At 47.9% G+C, this 17,957-nt stretch overlaps 2 protein-coding genes across 15 annotated transcripts in view; both read right to left on the reverse strand.

Moving 5' to 3' along the window:
• Nucleotides 1–7,847, reverse strand: part of LOC114870501 (sorbin and SH3 domain-containing protein 1) — a 28,281-nt gene extending 20,434 nt beyond the window's left edge. For 3 of the 14 annotated variants that reach the window (XM_029175185.3, XM_029175187.3, XM_029175176.3), the window contains exons 1-8: nt 7,723–7,843; nt 2,551–2,593; nt 2,309–2,392; nt 1,982–2,098; nt 1,250–1,356; nt 973–1,102; nt 782–814; nt 286–428 (exon numbers count right to left, since the gene is read on the reverse strand). In XM_029175185.3, the coding sequence (XP_029031018.1) occupies nt 286–428; nt 782–814; nt 973–1,102; nt 1,250–1,356; nt 1,982–2,098; nt 2,309–2,342 (564 nt within the window). In that variant the 5' untranslated portion in view covers nt 2,343–2,392; nt 2,551–2,593; nt 7,723–7,843. Of the gene's footprint in view, nt 1–285; nt 429–781; nt 815–972; nt 1,103–1,249; nt 1,357–1,981; nt 2,099–2,308; nt 2,393–2,522; nt 2,594–7,722 lie in introns of those variants that run through there. The other 11 variants (XM_029175189.3, XM_029175188.3, XR_003788347.3 and 8 more) reach the window with 10 other exon arrangements.
• A 777-nt stretch (nt 7,848–8,624) lies between these two features.
• Nucleotides 8,625–16,303, reverse strand: pik3ap1 (phosphoinositide-3-kinase adaptor protein 1). Its single transcript, XM_029127584.3, has 17 exons — nt 16,106–16,303; nt 14,881–15,306; nt 14,437–14,669; nt 14,184–14,334; nt 13,962–14,104; nt 13,749–13,881; nt 13,480–13,676; nt 13,202–13,379; nt 13,059–13,121; nt 12,730–12,981; nt 12,608–12,661; nt 12,338–12,531; nt 12,179–12,251; nt 11,933–12,100; nt 11,339–11,409; nt 10,884–10,984; nt 8,625–9,375 (listed from the first exon to the last, which is right to left on the reverse strand). The coding sequence occupies exons 1-17, from the start codon at nt 16,134–16,136 to the stop codon at nt 9,261–9,263; spliced, it is 2,583 nt and encodes an 860-aa protein (XP_028983417.1). The 5' UTR covers nt 16,137–16,303; the 3' UTR covers nt 8,625–9,260.
• Between the last annotated feature and the right edge of the window lie 1,654 nt (nt 16,304–17,957).

The raw sequence follows: 17,957 nt of genomic DNA on the forward strand, positions 1-17,957 counted from the left end.
TTTAATGAATAAGCGCACCAGATTCCCACACAATCAGTTGTGGTGTATTTCGACTTTGCGGTGAGGCTGAGGTTCTGATTGTGACAGCCTGGCTTGTCAAGCACAGCTGGAACCAATAAAATACACAACGGCCACATTCAATAAAGCGTCTGTGATCCATCTGACTGTAAATCAGTGTGATACAATTATAAGTAATGCAGCTGTGTTTTATTAATACAAATCCTAGGCTAAGGCTTCATATTAAACAGCGAGTAGTTTATTCTTTACGTGACGGCAGCCGCTCACCCGTACAGGCACAATGGGTCTGTTGATTGGACTGAGGATCGGGGAGTGAAACGATAGTCGCAGCCTTTTCCCATCCATATCACTGACAGGACTGACTGAGTCTCTCCACGGATCGGGACCTTTGTCCCTTTCTGGGGTTGGGTCTGTAAAATAAAATGAAAGAAAACACACAAAAGGTTTACAGCACTTTACTAAAGATAAGAAGACAAGGTTCAGTGAGGAATCGGGTGTGAAGGCCACGCTGGTACTAAGTATTGGACTGAATTGCTTAACAATATTTGCAAATAAATTCCAATATGAATTTATGTTTATGAATATATGTTTTTTTGAAATTATACATAAATTTAAAAGTTTAAAAGCTTCTAAATGAGTTTTAACCCACTGCTGCATAAAACGTGGCTCATCCATTTCATGACATTTAACATTTGGCTGCGTCTGTGATGCTGACAGACGCACGAGTCTAAGCAGACAAACGAAAGGTGAACCCAGTGCATACCTTCCAAATGAGAAAGATGCTTTTGCTGCTCTGCTGTGAGAAACAAACAGACAAGGGCAACACAGTGAAATCCGACCGAGCCGTGAAGCAATCGCGTGGAAGCGGCGGTTCAAAGCGAGGCTGATGGAGCACGGCCGCCGCTAACTCGCAGCCGCGAGTCATGGCGATGCGTTCGCGAGCCGTCGCCTCACCTCGGCTGTGCTGCAGCAGCACGATGGTGGGGTTGACTGTGCTAGTGCACGGGTAAGCAGAGCCGTAGGTGGACGCGGCACGGTCCTGAAGGTCCGTGGAGAGGACGGCCTGGTGCGCTGATGGATTGGCCTGAAATGGACAAATACACAAAATTCGTATTTCATCGTATGTTTTAGAAATCTGACAAATCAAACAATCTACAAAAAAAAGGGTTTACACAGCCCCTAACTGTAAAGAGAGCAGACACTGCGTTAAATGGAGCGGACATAAACGTACCTGGCACCGAGCGCTGTTTACAGGAGGTAAATCAGCTGTGATGCTGCTGCCGCCCTCGGCCGGTTCTGCTCCGGAGCCGTCTCCATTAATCTGGCCCGTCCAGCCGCCTGAGAAGAGTCCAGAACACTGAGTTTGGCAGGCACAGAGGGCGACAGTGAAACATATAGGCCTTGAATGGCAAAGCACAACATCTAATTGTTGACCATATAAATCTTCATTTCTTTCCACAGGGCGTGAAAGCTTCCACGGCGGCTTTCGTGCACAGCGCTGTTAACATCCTGAGGAAAGAGGGAGAAAACAGATTCTCCCACAATCTCTGAACTTCGCTATTAGAACAAAGAGCCCATTCAGCGAGCTGCAAAGGCCGTTTGTTCTAATGGCCTTTATGTTCAGACTCTACAACAATTAAAGCATCTTCCCCAACGTGCTGGCCGGCCTCCAGTCCAGTTCCACTGGGCTCCAAACAACAAACAAGCCCACAGTCGAGGTCCCGGCTCCAAAGTTCAGCGTGGGCAGGCTGCAACAAAAGGCCTCTTTCAAGCGTGTGTGAAATGATGAGGCATCGCGCTTCATCACGACTCCGAAGCTGTGCACACACTTCCAAACGGGCCGCGTTTTATGGTCGTGAAATCAAAACAAAACCCTGAGAGTCAAACGCAAGAGCGCTTCACATTCCAGGAGCGGCCTCACAACTGGGACCGTCCCGCGGAGGTGCTGTTGCCGCTGACTTACTTGTTGCCGGGGCGACGCTGGGCTCCTCGGTGATGCGGCCCTCGTCGTCTATGTGGACGAGCGTGGCCCTCAGAGTCACCACTCCCTTCCCTTTGCACACTCTGCTGGGGTCCAGATCTGAGAACAGTCCAGGTGAGACCCTCGTCATTCATGCCGCGCCGGTCTCACGTTCATGACCGAACTCACAAGACGGCCGGAGCTCGGGTTGTGTGTTCTGTCTCGTTAAAAAGTGAGTTTCAGAGGCCTCCTTCTAACTTTCCTTTGTGGGTGTTAGGTGTCCCACAGTTGTAGGTGCTTAAATATTAATTAGATGAAGGGGTGCGTCACCTGCAGAAGGAATCAGGTCAGGGGAGCCTTTCATGGTAGACAGAGGCGTGATCTTGACAGCGCAGACCGACCTCGGACCTCGGTCTACAACACAACATGTAGAAAACGTTTGTGTGTGTGTGTCTTACAGAGATTCACATAAAATTTGGTTTTACTTATGTTTTTAATTTGTGCTTCATTTGCATAGTCTCATATTCAAAAAACCTCCACTGACTCGATAAACTGGGAGAGAGATGGCTTACTGGGAGCGGAGCTTGGTCTCACACTGCCCCCTGCTGGACAGGCCTGAAAGACAAAAACCCTCCAATAACACTGGACAGTCCGGGAAATGAACAACTCGTGTGATTTAGTGCTGCTAAATAAAAACTACGAGGCAGAATTAGCAACACAGTAGACTTGCTGATATACACTGTGCTTTCCCAGTTGAATCTCACTCCAGGGCTCATATTAGCCGTGGAAGCCTGGAACCAGGGCAGTGCTCGCTAATGACGGGCAAATTGAATTTTACTAATAAGACGGCAGCGATGCTTCACATATGGGTCACTTGACTGAAGTACCTGGTTTGGCTGCTGTGAGTAAAGTGGGACACTGAAAGCTCTGATGGGGACCACGAGCAGCTAATGAAATGGTGGCGGTACTGTACACACATGGTTGGGTTACACACTGAAAGGAGAGACAGAGCAGCCGGACCGGAAGGTGGTGAACGGGTCTCAGTCTAGGATTAACAGTCTGTTAATCCTTATTAGTGTTATATCTATTTACATTCAGTAGAAGACGTCAGTCAGGTTGTTGTCCTCAGTGATCAGACACTTTATTCCAATAAAAGCAAGCGTTGCTTTGAAGATTTGGGTTCAGGGGGATGTTTGGTTCGACTACCAATGATACGTATTCAACCTTTTCCACTAGTCCCCTTTAAAGACAATAAGAAGGGGCGTGAGCAAAACCAAGGCCACCAGAAAAGCAGCTCGGAAACGCTTTCCATCACTGCGGAGGCCTCCCAGTGCGCCCAGTCTGGACCACTGATTTAGGAGACGTCCCCATTAAAAAGGCAGAGAAAGGGGCTAATTGAGTCCAGACACACACGCACACTGCGAAGCCGCTCAAACACTCACTCCTGTGTACAAACAACTGCAGATCAAGAGTATTTCCAAGTCAATTGTTATGGATGGAAAAACATGAATTACTAGAAAGATCCTTTCAGAATGTAACATACTGTACAACGTCAGCTGCATTCAGAGTCGCGTGAGACCGCGTGTTTACGCCCGGCGGAAAATAAGCCGGCCTGCGGAACAGGCCGGGGACTGATGTTGCTGCTGGAAACCTCCACAAATAGGCTTAAATGGATGAGGGAAACTGGGAGCGACTCCAAACTGGTCCCACGGGGGAACCAAAGTACAAGCCTTTTAAAACATCTCCCAGTCCTGGAGCTGAGCTGCGTATTTATGTTCCATCCCTCCTTAATACAATCACCGGCTTCCTGACCCCCTGCGTCCCGGAGGCCCCGTGCATCCGTGATCTCACTCCTCACACCATTTACAGTGGCGCTTTTACCGGTCCCCGCTCCGCTGCCGCCGCGTCCTCGGATGAACCTGGGAAGAGCGAAGCGGAGGCTTCGGAGCCTCTCTCGTGTGATAGAGGATGGGAAAATAGCAGCTTGGAGCGTTGGGTTCCCTGTATAAACACCAGCAGGGATCACCTCTGGCCTTTTTAGGAAGCGACGCCTGGGAGCGGAGCTGATCCGTCCGTCCAGAACGAGCGGCGCCCTAATGCTCGTTGCACCGTCGACGGTGCACGCTAACGTTCTGGGTTGCGTTTCCTCCCAAATGAGGAAGCACTCGTTCCATTACCTACTTCACGAAGCCCACGGGGCGGTTTGGGTGCCGTCCCTGAAGCTCCCCTGCCCCCGGCGATGCCCTTGGCCCCTGCTATGCACAGCAGGGGGTCTGTTTGTTTTTGACAACAGGCGTGTCCAGATGGAGCTGTCACCACATGCCACCCGGGAACGTGTCACCCACTCAGCAACTGGCGCTGCTGCTATGAAATGTTTCCCTGCCCTGAAAGGCGCCGGGGGCGAGACGGGATCCAGACACCGCACTCAACTGGGCATAACACCTGCTCCACATCATGAACCACTGCAGAGGCCACTGCTGACTGATGTTAATGTGGAAATCTACTCCTCTCCGCAGCAGTTTTTAACATGCTATGAACGAATTTCATCATTTTAAATACAGCCTACAGCATCTGAGTCAGACTGTCGGCCTTGTCTGGAAGCTGAACAAAGGCCCGGTGGTACCGGGCAGAACCACGATGAGCTCCACTCTCAGTCTGAAGCCGCCTTCGAAGTGGCCGCGCGGACACAGAAGAGCTCTCATCGCGCTCGGGCGCGAGGAGCCGAACGGAGCGGAGCGGAGCGGAGCCGAGGGCCCGTTACGCAACGCTTCCACTCGTGCTTTGTCAACAGACGGCGGCGAGAGGAGAAGCTGTCCAGCGCCGCGGGTCGAACACCTCCAAACAAGGCTCGAAAGGGAAGAGGGCTCGGGAGCAGCGGCTTATCCTCCTCATGGAGAAGCGACCCCCCCCCCTCCCCCACTCGCTTCCATAAACAGCTTCCACGCTGGACGGCAGCCTGGGATTCTACACATTCCTCCACCGAGCTATTCATTTCAAACAAGTGCAGCATAAAAGGAAATGTATGTAGCTCCCACGCTGCCGACAGGTCGGACGGACGCCGCTGTGAACGATCTCAAACCACAGCTCTCGCGGTCGTAGTCGAGCTTCTTCAATGTCTGGAAACAAAGGCCGCTGGATGCTCCACGTGGACGGGCAACACTCCACCGGCACATGTGAAGGTCCGGAGGGAGCTGCAGCTGCTTATAGTGTGAAACGCCTCCCGGGCTTCAGAGGAGCAGATGCATCCGAACTACAAAGACTCCAAGTCGCGAAAGTCATAACTCCCAGATAACTCCTCCACAACAACCAAAATGTGTAATGACATATTTATAACACAGTGGCTTTTAATTTAGGCCCATGACTAAACGTGTTGCTCATCACTGGACAACGGGCTCAGCTGTTCACGAGAAATTCCTCCTGGCTCAGATCACAGCGCATTAGGTGAGCGATGATAATTCACATGATTCTTTGAGGGGGTGCTGAAAGCCTCTGCTCGTCTCGGCAGGATGTTTTGACTCTGACGCGCTGGAAGCCCGATATAGCTCCCTGACAGGACGGCGCGATAATTGAGGCGTGGGATGCGGCGGCCGGGCGCGAATACGGACAACGGTGCGATGATCCAGCGTTCGGGAGCCTCCGTCCCCTCGTTGTCTGTCTACTGTCGCTGACACTGCAAACGCCAGATTCAATTTTCCATTTTATTACATTTAGCAGTGAGTGATTTGGAAAAAACGATGATGTCATCATTTTCCATCAGCGACATATATGAGAGGAGACGGGCGGGACCTGTCGCCAAGGTCTAAATTGCATTTCCACAACCTTGTTTACATGCGTCGAGGATCAGTGAGCGCCTTTGTGTCACGGGGGCCTTGAACAACACAACACTTCACCTCATCGGGCACTTTACCAACGGCGGCCAATGAGGGGAGACAACGGAGAGCGACAGGAGCGGGTTGCCAAGCAACATGTTGTAACATTAACATGGACTGAAAGCAGAAACCCGGTGTCTGGCTGACACATCCGGGCCTGATCCAAAGCAGCAGGCTGCTGCAGCTAACAGGAGCTAACAGAACCAACAGGTGGTGGTTCCATGTGGACACTGTAAATATGAGGTAGTACGTGTCTAAATGTGGTCCACAAACACGGAGCGGTTGGAAAAACAGAGCTGTGACCCGGAGGCCGGCCGGATTTGGGGAAATCTTTGAAATTCAGTTTGCAGATTGACGCATCCGCCGCTCCTTCCTCTCAGATCCTCGGGATCCGTGCAACTTGACTCTGGAAGAGCCTCATGAAATTTTAACAGCTGCGCTGGGTTCGGGCCGGCGGGCCCCCTCCCCAGCCTGCTCGGTCACGGCTGAACCATGAAACCAAAGCGATGCTGCAGGATTCTCGGGTTTTATTTACACAGATTTCCATGTTCCCGGCGGATGGAGGTGAACCTGGGAGCCTCCTGTGGCTGTGATCGGCCCAGAGCTGCTGACACGAACGCGCCCGTGAACCTGAAAAACTGGCCAGTGAACACAGTGGACACAAGCTTAAGTAAATGTCTAATGCACTAATGAGGCCTCGTGTTCCTGCCGGATAAAAGGGCGACGCCGTAAAATGTGACACGTGTCGTTTGGGCCAAATCGGCCGGTGCAGCTTTGTCCCTCAATAGACTTTGCCGAGTTATTTGCGTTGAGGTTAATATTTTACCATAGTCGTGTACTGTCGTGTACAGGCTCCCGGGGCCAAAAAAGGAACCGGTGACTTTATTGTAGTGAAATTATGAATGGAAACAGGAGCAAACGTTTGCAGTGATGCAGTGAGTTGATTGACAGAACAGAGGAGGAGCCCACAGCCACTACTGTACGTGACTTAGGGGCATCTAGCACCACGGCACGTGCGAAGCTCACATGGACGTTATGACAACACGCATTTCTAGACTGACTGGCTGCCGCGCGTGCGTCCCCACCGTAAGTCCACACTTGTGCTGCGAAGACAGTTGCTCATTACGAGGCGTCAGACGGACCTGGTCGTCGGAGCGGAACGCAGCGTTTTGTGCAGCTGCGCGTTGACGTGAGACACGGGGAGTCCAGAGTAACGTCAATCAGCTGTAAATTAGCTGACGGACGCTCGCAGGCGTTCGCACCGTTTAATCACATCTCACAACACTGTGCTAAGATTTACAGTAAAATACTACTTCATAAATACCCCCAACACCTCAGTGCCGCATGATGTGCATTCCATTAAGAGAGTGGTCCTGATGTCACATTGAGCGCATGTGGAGCAGCCCGTTGCTCACGCGCAGCGACTAATAGCGCAGCCTCGCCGACGCACAGGAAGAGACGCAGGACGCGCTGAGCCGCAGCTGTCGGGAAGCTTTTACACGCCTCGCCTGAGTATTCAGGGCTCCTCCTGGGCTTTCAGCTCCACGGTGCGGCACGCACAGTATGGATCTGCCGCTGCTGCAGCAACTGTCCCAAAGCCAGAGCGCCCGTGTGCTGAGGCGCAGAATCCAAACTGGCCCATACAAAGTCCCACGCGTGAATAAAGTCTGCGGGTCTGCCATTAAAGTGCCGGGAGACTTATAAAAAATACATCAGGTCAGCGGTTTTTTTGCATAATACATCACTATAAAGTCAGACGTAAGGTGCCTTTAAGTAATGAGAAATAAAGGTGCATATACATAAAAACAGGCCAATATAAATGTGAGGAATGTTATCGAGACGCACATGTGATGTGATGCGGAGCGGAAACTGTACCTGTGCGTGCGGGTAATCCACTGTGGCCGCTGCTGCAGACACACTTCACCGATCTGCTCTCCCTCAGCGTCCTGTCAGCGCTTCACATCCACCGGCCTCAGCTGCGTCACCGCCACCGCGCCGCACGTCCAGCACCGGGTCCGGGACGCGCTCCTTTCACAATAAAGGCTGAACGGGGCCAGGTGGGACGAAAGTTACGAGCAGTGAGGTACAAAAGAGTGAAAAATGGGCAATGTGCAAAAATTGTGCAAAAATAAAAACATCTAACGAATCTACGAAGACAAGTTGGGTTTAGTTTTAGTACCTTAAATAATACCTAAATTGTCGATACAGTCAGAAGACAGAAACAAAGCCAGTGATGCTGCTGCACCACAGCTGGTTGTGAGGCTGTAAACTTACAGCAGGAGGCTCCATTCCTGCTCCTGACACCTGCCTGTGAGGGTGGAGGATGCTTCACCACCATCTGCGTTGTGGCACACACTTGGCTTTCTGTGCGTCCACAGAGAATTATTTTATAGTAGAATCACATGTCAGTTGAAGAATGAAGAGACCGTTCAGTCTTTTGAGCAAATGTAATTTGTATACGTCACATTTCACTTTTATACTTTTACTTTGAAAGGTCATACCAGAAGTCGTGTAACCGCTCAAATTGTACAGGTCGGTGCTGAGAGATATTAATGGGGCTGCAGTCTCATTTATATTTCAAAACATGAAGTCATGTGTTACATGATTAACTTACACGCGCTAAATCACATAAAAAACTACTTAAAAGAGATGTATGTTCATGGGACACGTTGAAGCTCACCAGAACAAACAGCCCCACCCAGTGGTCAGAGCCGGATATTGCGGGTAATAAATTATACTAACGGCCATAGACCCATAGAAAAAAATAGACATTCAGGTTAATAGAGGAAATACACTCAGTTGAATTTATTAGGCACATATTCGAATTGATACATATCAACATGACACTTTAAGTGATATTATAAAAAAGAGTCACCTTCTGAAAGCACTTCCTAAATATTGCTTCTAAAACATTGTTACTTTAAACAATGTTGCATAACGTTGTAATAATTATGATCATCACTGTCAGTCACCAAGCAACTGTTGGATCTGTGAAACTAAAGCTACAGTCACAAATATAAGCAATACCTCATAGATGATTAAGCGTTCTAAATGCTGATAAATACTGTAGAATTAGGACTTTAACTACTTTAAAGGTATGAAAAAAAGTATTATTTACAATTATAACAAGTTCAGAATACCACACTCATATATTTTACAGTAATAAACATAACACATATATAAAAAATATCTCAGCACACACACACACACACACACACACACACACACACACACACACACACACACACACACACACACACACACACACACACAAATTAGGCAACTCAGGTGAAAAATAGAGAAAGAAAGCCAAGCAAAACGACCATCAGGAGTGGATCCTGATGGTCCTGATGGTGGCGTCCTCTGGGCCATAACTCCTCCCAACTCAATACTGTAAAACGACCACAAACGGATCACCGCCGCCGAGGAACGGGAGGTGCTGAGTTTGTTTGTCTGTAGGAGGGTCTTTGAGGAGGGGGCCGTGTAGGGCAGGAAATGTAGCGCTCCTGCAGAACCTTATCTTGTACCCTGCAGACAAAAGGCAGCCTAAGGTCACATGATGGAGCTATGGGTCTGTAAACTGAACCAGGAACAAGGAGATGCCATGGTTTTAAACAGCACTTACAGTTGGATGAAAGCACAGTCTTAGTTTTGTTTCAAATAACAATGTCAAACAATTACAACACTGCATTCTGATTTATTTATTTATTTGGTTGAGCAGCATTTTTTTGTAACTGCAGCCTGTTTTCTTATCATTACTGAAGTCAGCAGGTGTCTCTGTTACAGTACGTTCCAAAACTCAAAATACAAACACACATTATTTTTACTGCAGACAACGGCTTGTACTTCTCTTATCTTTTGCATGTGTTACTGTAAGCTCTTCCGCCCACAGATTAACAACCTGAATGCGGTTACAGTGGTTTGGTTTGGAGCCTGCGCTTTTAGACAATGAACAATGCATGTGATGTTTGGCTTACACCAATTGTACATTTTCCCACATCCTTTTTGAACTACGCGATAATTGCATTTTGTATCTTGTTATATGGAGCAGATCACTGAGCGTATCATGAAGTTATTGACTGTATGGTATCTAGGGTTAGAATGATCACAAGATATAGCTCAGCGCTGACACAGATTAAAATAAGATAGTCAGGGTTTAGTAAACTGAAACCAGGGTTTAGTAAACTGAAACCAGTCTTTAAAAAGGAACCAGTTCAAGCAGTGGAGGGGAGAAACAAGTGAATGTAACAGACACATGCAGTGAATCCACTAACTAGTGTCACATCACAGCATTTGAATGCAACGCCTCTAAATCTAACCGTGAAACCAACAAAATGCCTGAAGTCACACTAAGCCCCTTAATTCATGTCACTTTTAGTTTATGCATTCGTGCCAGGCGTCAAACACTCGCTTGGTATAATTTTGCAAATTTGCAAGAATGAAAGCCACACGTGGAAATACCACTCTGTGAAGAGCACAGTACCTGTCGCCAAGTAGGTGTTTCTGTGGGGACTATTTCCAGCGCTGTTATCTTTATATTGTAGTACCTTTGAAAATGGTTAAAATACTCTTCATGTGCAGCAACATCATATGAGAAGAGGAACGACATATGCTGTTATCAGCGTGTCAGACGTTCAGAGCGGCTTCAAACAGTCAACAGAAGCAGTTATTTTAATGTCATCAGAAATAGAGAATAGAGAACGGTGTTTTAAAATTAGAAACAGATCACAGTGATCACAGTTCCGGAAATTAAGTGCAGGTATAACTTCTGTACTTAGAAGTTTTGTTTCTTAAATGCTGACTGTGTGGGAGAAATAATGATATCGCTTTTATCAGCAAAGCACATAAGACTTCCTCCCTAATGCTTCTGTGAATCACTGGTGAGTCAAACTTTCCCCTCCAACATATTGTCTCACATACACATATTTTAGCCTACAGCTTTATTTCTGTCACTCGCTATGCTTTCACTTCCGTGTGACCTGTCGATGCAACACTGTATATAACATGGTAAACTCAGGCGTTGGTTCTTTACTGACCTTTCTGGGATCCGTGGAGGAACCCTAGGAGGAGGAAGAACGGGTGCGTCAGACGAGCGCAGAGGTCGAGGAGGAGGAGGAGGGAGACCTTCTAATGTGTCCTTCAAAAAAAGGTGATACATGTACTTAGATTCAAGTCTTCCTTCTACTTCTGCAAACGCCTTGTGCTATGAGTAAAGGGTTTCAGTCAGACTGTCAAAATAAGACTTTCACGGTGTAGTGATTCCACGAAAGGGAAGGAAACATATGCATGAGGCGCTGCTATAAACCAGCTAGCACATCGATCTCTGAAGCATAAATTAATCTGTAGGTTAATAATTCAGCTGAAGTCATCAATGAGTGCATCATAAAAAGGAAGGTAAAAACAGACATGCTGTACAGAAGTGTGTTAAGGAAGTAGGACGGTTCCATGCACAACAAAAATTCAAATTCTCATGTAGTTAATTTGGGTTCACCTCAAAGTCCGGCTCTGTTCCGCTGCTGAAGCTAAAAGTGCTGTGAGTGCTGAGTCTGTTGCTCTCAGTACCTGGTGTAAACGAAAACACAGAACCATTAAATTCTGACTGCACACTGATGTAAATCAAACATCCCTCTTATTGTATACATACAAGAAGAATTCATTAAACAGTACCACGAACATAAATGAAGTATTAAAAAAATCTTTTGAAATATGATATTTGGAGCGCTGACTCATCAAACTGTAAATAGACAGTTTAAAAAATAGTTTAGCCATCTGTTCATTTTAAGAAACCAAATACGTGGTCATGTGCGTGTTGTGAAAAGTAAAAAAAAAAAAAAAAATATATATATATATATATATATTAATTAGAAAGGTTTCCCTTTAGAGAGAAACCACCATTGCTTAACTAAAGAACTACTGCGGCTTCATCAGAATAATTCAATGTTCTGATAACATATCCAGACGTCATCACTGTAGGAATGCTCGCATTAGGCCTCTGCTCACTGTTATCCTCAGTGGAAAATCATCTGTTTAGGGCTCAGACAGCAGTGGAGCCAGGCGCCCACAACTGGACCAACTGAACACTTACTGGATGTGCTAGACGTGCTGCCAGTCTTCCAGTTGCCTCTCTGGATGACCTGGGTCGCCGCGGGCGGCGCCGCCGGCAGCCGCGACGTGGACTCGTACACGGCGCACTCCAGCGTCACGTTGGAGCCCCAGTAGAAGTTCCTCTGCAGGGGGGCGCTTATCTCATAATCTAACGGGAGACACCACTTTCAAAATGTTGTGGGGGTAAATTTATTACAGTAACTAAATATATAAACCTGAATCCCACCGAGCTCCTTTCCTGTTTTCTCTCTCTCTTTGTGGCGCCTGGTGATGCTTTCGCGTAACTTCTTCAGATTGTCCTGATAAAACAAAGGCAAACGTTGGCTCCGTTCATCGGCCACTACGTACGAACGAACGCGAAGCCCGCTGAGTCGACCTACGGTACCTGCTGGTAGCGTATGGAGCTCGACCTCCGCTCGTGGTCGAACTGCCAGGCCTTGAACTCTTGGACGGCTTCGTCCACGGTGATCTCGCCCACTTTCACCCTCTCCTGCAGCGATATGAGCTGCCTCTGTCCTGGCGTCTTCATCCCAGCGTAGGGGTCGTAAATAGGCGTCGGGGCCTCTACCACAGGCCGGACTGTGAGGGAGCAGAGGCTCTTAGCTTTAAAACCTCACTTGTGGTATGAGAAGAAAGATTATAAACTTTACTTTACCTGCAGAATACTCCATCTCCAAGGTTTTATTTGGTGCAGATTTATCTGAAAATACTGTCCAAACACCAAGTTAGCCACATTTGCCTGGAGATCAGTTTTAAAAAGAACATTTGGCGTCATACCTTTAGATATGTAGGCCATGGCCCTGTCTGGCTCCACCTCAGACTCGGGTCTGGGTAGCGGGGCCGGTGGGCGGTTCAGGACTACTGGGGTACAGCTGCTGTTGTCGTCCACCATGTCGTAGACGTCTTCTGGGCAGAGGTTGTACGGATCCTCCTCCTCTTCGTTGTGATTCAGGCCATTCACATCGCGTTCTTCCTCCCCGTAGTTTAGGGGCTCCTTGTTGTCCCCGACTGCATTCTTGTGAGGTTTGGCTGAACAAAACAACACAATTAACACACTATGCTGTTCATATACATTTTCACAATTTTAATATCTTTTAAACACATACCTTGAAAAAACGTCCGGAGCATGGCTTCCTCTGGGTTCTCGTTTACTGCGTTCATCACCTCATCTGATAAAAACACCAGAGTTCACTAGCTTTGTGATTCAAAGCACCAATATGACCAATAAGTAAAACAGTTGTAATCTTACATAGGTCTCCTGCACATTCAGGGTCAATCCCCAGCATTGACTCATAAATGTCCTCTGAACAACCTGAATACTTCATCATAATGTCCTGAGAGGTGTTCGACATGTGCTCATACACCTCTGCGCCCTCATCGGGGTTGATGGTTTCCTCCAGGTGAGACTTGAGCATGTCGGCTGTCTCCTGCAGTGGACGTATTGAAACACAGGCGCAGGTGAACGGAAAGTGAAAACCAAACTTCCACGGGACAAGACCCGCTGTGACACACTTTGCCTGCACCCACCACAAAATCGTCCATGAACTGCCTGAGGTCAGAGAAGCCGCTCCTCTCGGCCAGCGTGTTGGGGTAGTCTCCGTTCTTGTTCATCACGCTGTAGGCCTGCAGCGCGCCGGGACACTGCAGGAGAACCGTGGTCAGCTTCTTCAGGCCGTATTTAGCAGCAAAGTGCAGCAGTGTGGGGAGCTCCTCGTTCCGCTGGTCTGGAGGCAGAGGGTAAACCGATGGGCACCCGGCACACGCCTACTGGATGTGGACATCAGCGCTTTACTCACATGTGGTCATGTTTTCCTCTTCGATCTGTCTGATTCCAAACAGCTGAAAACCGGCTGAAGGCAGCCTAGATTTGAGCGAGTCCGTCAACATGACGTCCAGCGATTCTGTTGTATTACACGTCCAATTGAAGGCCTGGAAGGGAAAACACAAACAGGTTATGAGAGTAGAAGGACAGTTAAAGCAGCCGGAACCTCAAAACCCACTCGACTCACCTGGCAAATGAAATTGAGTGGATCGGCGGCCTTTTCAAGATATCGGCTGACCTCTCCCATGCTGGTGTAATATGTGACAGGCCTCAGGTCGGCACACAGGCAGTCGGTGTGCACGGTGAGCGAGACGACTCCGGCAGGCATATCTGGACAAAAGCAGATTCTGACTACACCTCTCTGAATCTCACACCATCAGAATATGCACGGCTTCCAGGAGACACCCACCAGGCGCCACAACGCTTATGGTGTAGTCGTTCTCCACCACAGCCTGGACCTTTGTCGTACACGTAGCTGCGGTATGAGACGAGAACTCCACCTCCGGTGCCGACTGGTCCTCTAATTTATGAGTGAAAATGATAAAAAGTGTCTCTCCTCCCTGAAACACGTATAATCAGAAATTAGAATTATTTACTCCAATCAAAGTTGTAGACATAAAGAGACTTCAGATCAACACTGGTGTTTATTATGTGGCTCTCACCCCACAGAGGACTCTGTCTGGTTGAACAGTGAGACAGGTGAGCGGCGCTGGTGGAGCCAGATCCTCCACCGCCACGGGCTCCTCTTCATCCTCTGGGACTGGATCTGGCAGCTCCTCCGGCGCCGCTTCCTCCGTTTCATCCTCGGCGGGAGGTTCGGGAAAAGAGTCATCCGCGATGTGCAACTCCTCTATGGCCGCGAGCTCGCTCTCGTGCACAGCTTCCACAGGTCCACCTATGAGGAAATAAAAAATGAAATACGACAAAGGCACCTATACGTTGTCGAACCGCTCCATTTAACCAATGTTAATTAAGAAGACCTCACTTCATCAACTAATCCTAAAGATATATATATATTTTATACCCTTTTTTTCATACTCATAATAGTAATAATAGTTTCATGTAAGTGTGATAGAAGGAAGTAGAGCGTGAATTAATTGTCATACGGTCTCTGAAGGATTCCAAAATGGTGTCAACATAGACGACGGGCTCGTCGTCGGCGTAGAGCTTCCTCCAGCTGTGCCAGTGCTCGAAGCTGTCCGCCAGCACGTCGTCCTCGGCGATGCCGCAGAGCAGCGCCACCACCCTGCGCGGGGGGTGGAGGAGCCGGTGCAGCGCCGCGTGCAGCTCGGGGTCGCACAGCAGGTCCACGAAGGCGCCGCTGACCAGCACCACGACGCAGCTGCAGCCCCGCAGGTGCTGGAAGTTGTACCCGTGGAGCTGGTCCTCCGGGCTGAGCGAGTACAGCAGAATGGAGCTTTTGGGGAACTTCTGGGACGAGATGAGGATCACCCGCAGGTACGTGGCCCATTTATGGGCCTCGGCCGCGTGCAGGATCACCAGCTCAGGTTCCGCGGGAGCGCCGCCGTTTGCTGGGGAGCAGAACGCACAGCGGAGTTAATATCCACAGTGTCAGACTCTGGAAAATATTCATCATCGGTTCCTCCTAAACGTTGCTAAACTTGCTTCGCCGTGTGACATTAATCATAATCCCGTAATCAGCTCAAATATTACGCTAATGATACAACAGCGCCCACATTATGTGCTGCAGCAGGTAGTGTTTGCCATGGAGAGGCTCCACACGGCCGCTGCCGGCGGTGGAATGTCAAGGTGACTGTGGTTGGAGAATGAATGTCCGATCTGTTTGATATTTCAGCGCGGAGCCAGCGAGGAGCAGGGCAAACACTGCGCTGTGTCAACACTGGTCAACGTGATTTAGTTTGACTCATTACAGTATTTAATCAGGTCAAGTTCACCCCTGTACACGCTAACGGGGAAAGAACCCCAACATGAGGGTTCACCTTCACTACAGTTCCCACTGAGGCGGAGCAGACAGCTTTACGGGCCAGAGACCTGACCCAATCAAATTTACCCGTGGGGAAATTATTATATAATAAATAAATATGGCCAACCTATGAGTTCGACCACACAGGAAAACTAGAATGGCTGCTTCCTTATTTGAGAGGCTTGAAATATTAGTATTTTAATTAAAAGCGAGTCGGATACAATAAAAACAAATAAAGATACATTTCAATCAAATACAACAATTATATATAATATAAATTGGTCCACACTGTTGGATGAATGAACAGGCTTTAAGCATCTACGTTCTCACTGTCTACATGTACAGACCGTGACTCTGGCGACTCGTAGAACAAAGGCCACTTGTACCTGACTCAATACTTGAGGCTTCTTCTTCCATGGCTGCGAAGGCTTGAAAATCACCCCAGATCTAAGGCATCGCTGCCTTAGCGTGTCCCTTAGGTTTCTCTGTCGACTGACACTACATAAGCTTTCACCAAGTACCACACTTAGTGCTGTCGTATTAATAGCAACACTCAGTTTCCTGATTTTGGTGACACTGCCCCACTTCCTGAAACAGATGAAGAAGTGAGAAACTACACCACAGTCGCTGTTACACGACGCGTCTGCAGGATGCAACGAGGCTGTTTGTCATTGGTGATGGGTTTGTTTGTTTGGGCCAAAAGTTACAAAAGATGTGTTCAATGAAGCTTTTATGAAGCTTTTGACAGTAGATTGAAGTGGCATTTATGTTAGAAGTACTCTATAATAAAAGACACACACACACACACACACACACACACACACACACACACACACACACACACACACACACACACACACACACACACACACACACACACACACACACACACTCCATTGTACCTGTGTGTGACGTGCTTCTTCCGTTTCTTCACTTCCTTAACACAGTGCAATGCGTCTGGAGCCTTTTAAAGCCTAATTAAGCCAATGTGCTGTCACACTAACACCATGACGCATAAAATCTCTGTCTTATCATCATACGGTACATTGTGTCATTTTACCACAGAACTACAGCGAAGGAGTCAGAGAACTGGGCAATCATCTGTTTGTTGCAACTCCTACCTTGCTTAAGTCACAAACTACCCAAAAAGTAATACACTGGTAAAACAGAAAAAACGAAGCACCACGACTTCACATCCACTAGAGGGCAGCAGACCATCACTTACATTGGCCAGCACACAGCCTCTAATACTGCTCACTGTACAGGGATGCATGGGATGAGACACGCAGGTACTTCCAAACAGGTGTGGTAACATACAGTACTAGAATCCTAATATGTTGTTATATTCCAGATACAATTTCATTATTTTGCCTAAAAAAATTCACCAAACCACAGGAAATGTTGGGAAATGGTGACAGCACTGGATCTACTTTCCAAGGGAACAAAGATGTAGCAGCTTTAATACTGTTATAGCACAGAATAAAGGCATTAGTCAAAGGTGAGCAGTTGGTGGGTGAGACCAGACGTTTATGAGTAAAAGGCTGCTTTGACCCACTGTCTTTTTATGAGCACCAATCAACTCAAAGCAACTGAGAGAATCCCTGGTGAAGCCGATCATAACTCAACAAAGTGCAACTACAACAGTTTGTAAAAACCACCGTCCACCAGACCTCACCTCGCTCACGCTTCATTGAGAAATCACAGGACATTATTCACTTTTCACCATGAAATTCATTTACACAGCTCTGCCTTTCTCCAAAAAATACAATTAGTTTTGTTCCCGCTCTGACCCCTTAATAACCGCGGCAAAAGTTCACTCTGGGACTTCTGAAGCTGCCTGTGAAGAGCAGGGTGATCCGTGACCCGTCTTTAAATACAATTTCCTGTAAAAAAAACAAAGCCTAATTTCTTCTAAGTCTGCCATTAGCTACCAAAAGCATGACCGGGACGTTACCTTTTGTTTGGGCTCCCTTGAAACCACTATCTATTAGGTGGCTCAAATAAAATCCCTGCAGCCTGAGTTTAATAAGGGAATATTTTCGCTCCTATGTTTTAACCTTGTTATCCAATATCCTGTCCTTTTAGTGCTCCGCGCGTTCTCAGCGAGCGCGGGGCCGACCTGTCCGAGTGTGCGTGGGTTCACGGCAGCAGGCACGAGGTCGTGATCATGAAGGGTCAGGTACAAACCAGCCGGTCTGTCAGACACAGTGTGGATAGACTTCAGCTCATTATTAACAG

This window comes from Betta splendens, chromosome 15 (assembly GCF_900634795.4).
Source record: "Betta splendens chromosome 15, fBetSpl5.4, whole genome shotgun sequence".
Lineage (NCBI taxonomy): Eukaryota > Metazoa > Chordata > Actinopteri > Anabantiformes > Osphronemidae > Betta > Betta splendens.

Bases quoted from the DNA above. Each gene is read 5' to 3' on its own strand.
- pik3ap1 (XM_029127584.3), bottom strand. From the start codon at position 16,136: ATGGAAGAAGAAGCCTCAAGTATTGAGTCAG. The intron at 13,677-13,748 runs GTGAGTAAAGCG...CTCTGCCTCCAG, and splicing joins AGAGGAAAACATGACCACAT to ACCAGCGGAACGAGGAGCTC. The intron at 12,532-12,607 runs GTAAAGTAAAGT...GCTCCCTCACAG, and splicing joins GGAGATGGAGTATTCTGCAG to TCCGGCCTGTGGTAGAGGCC.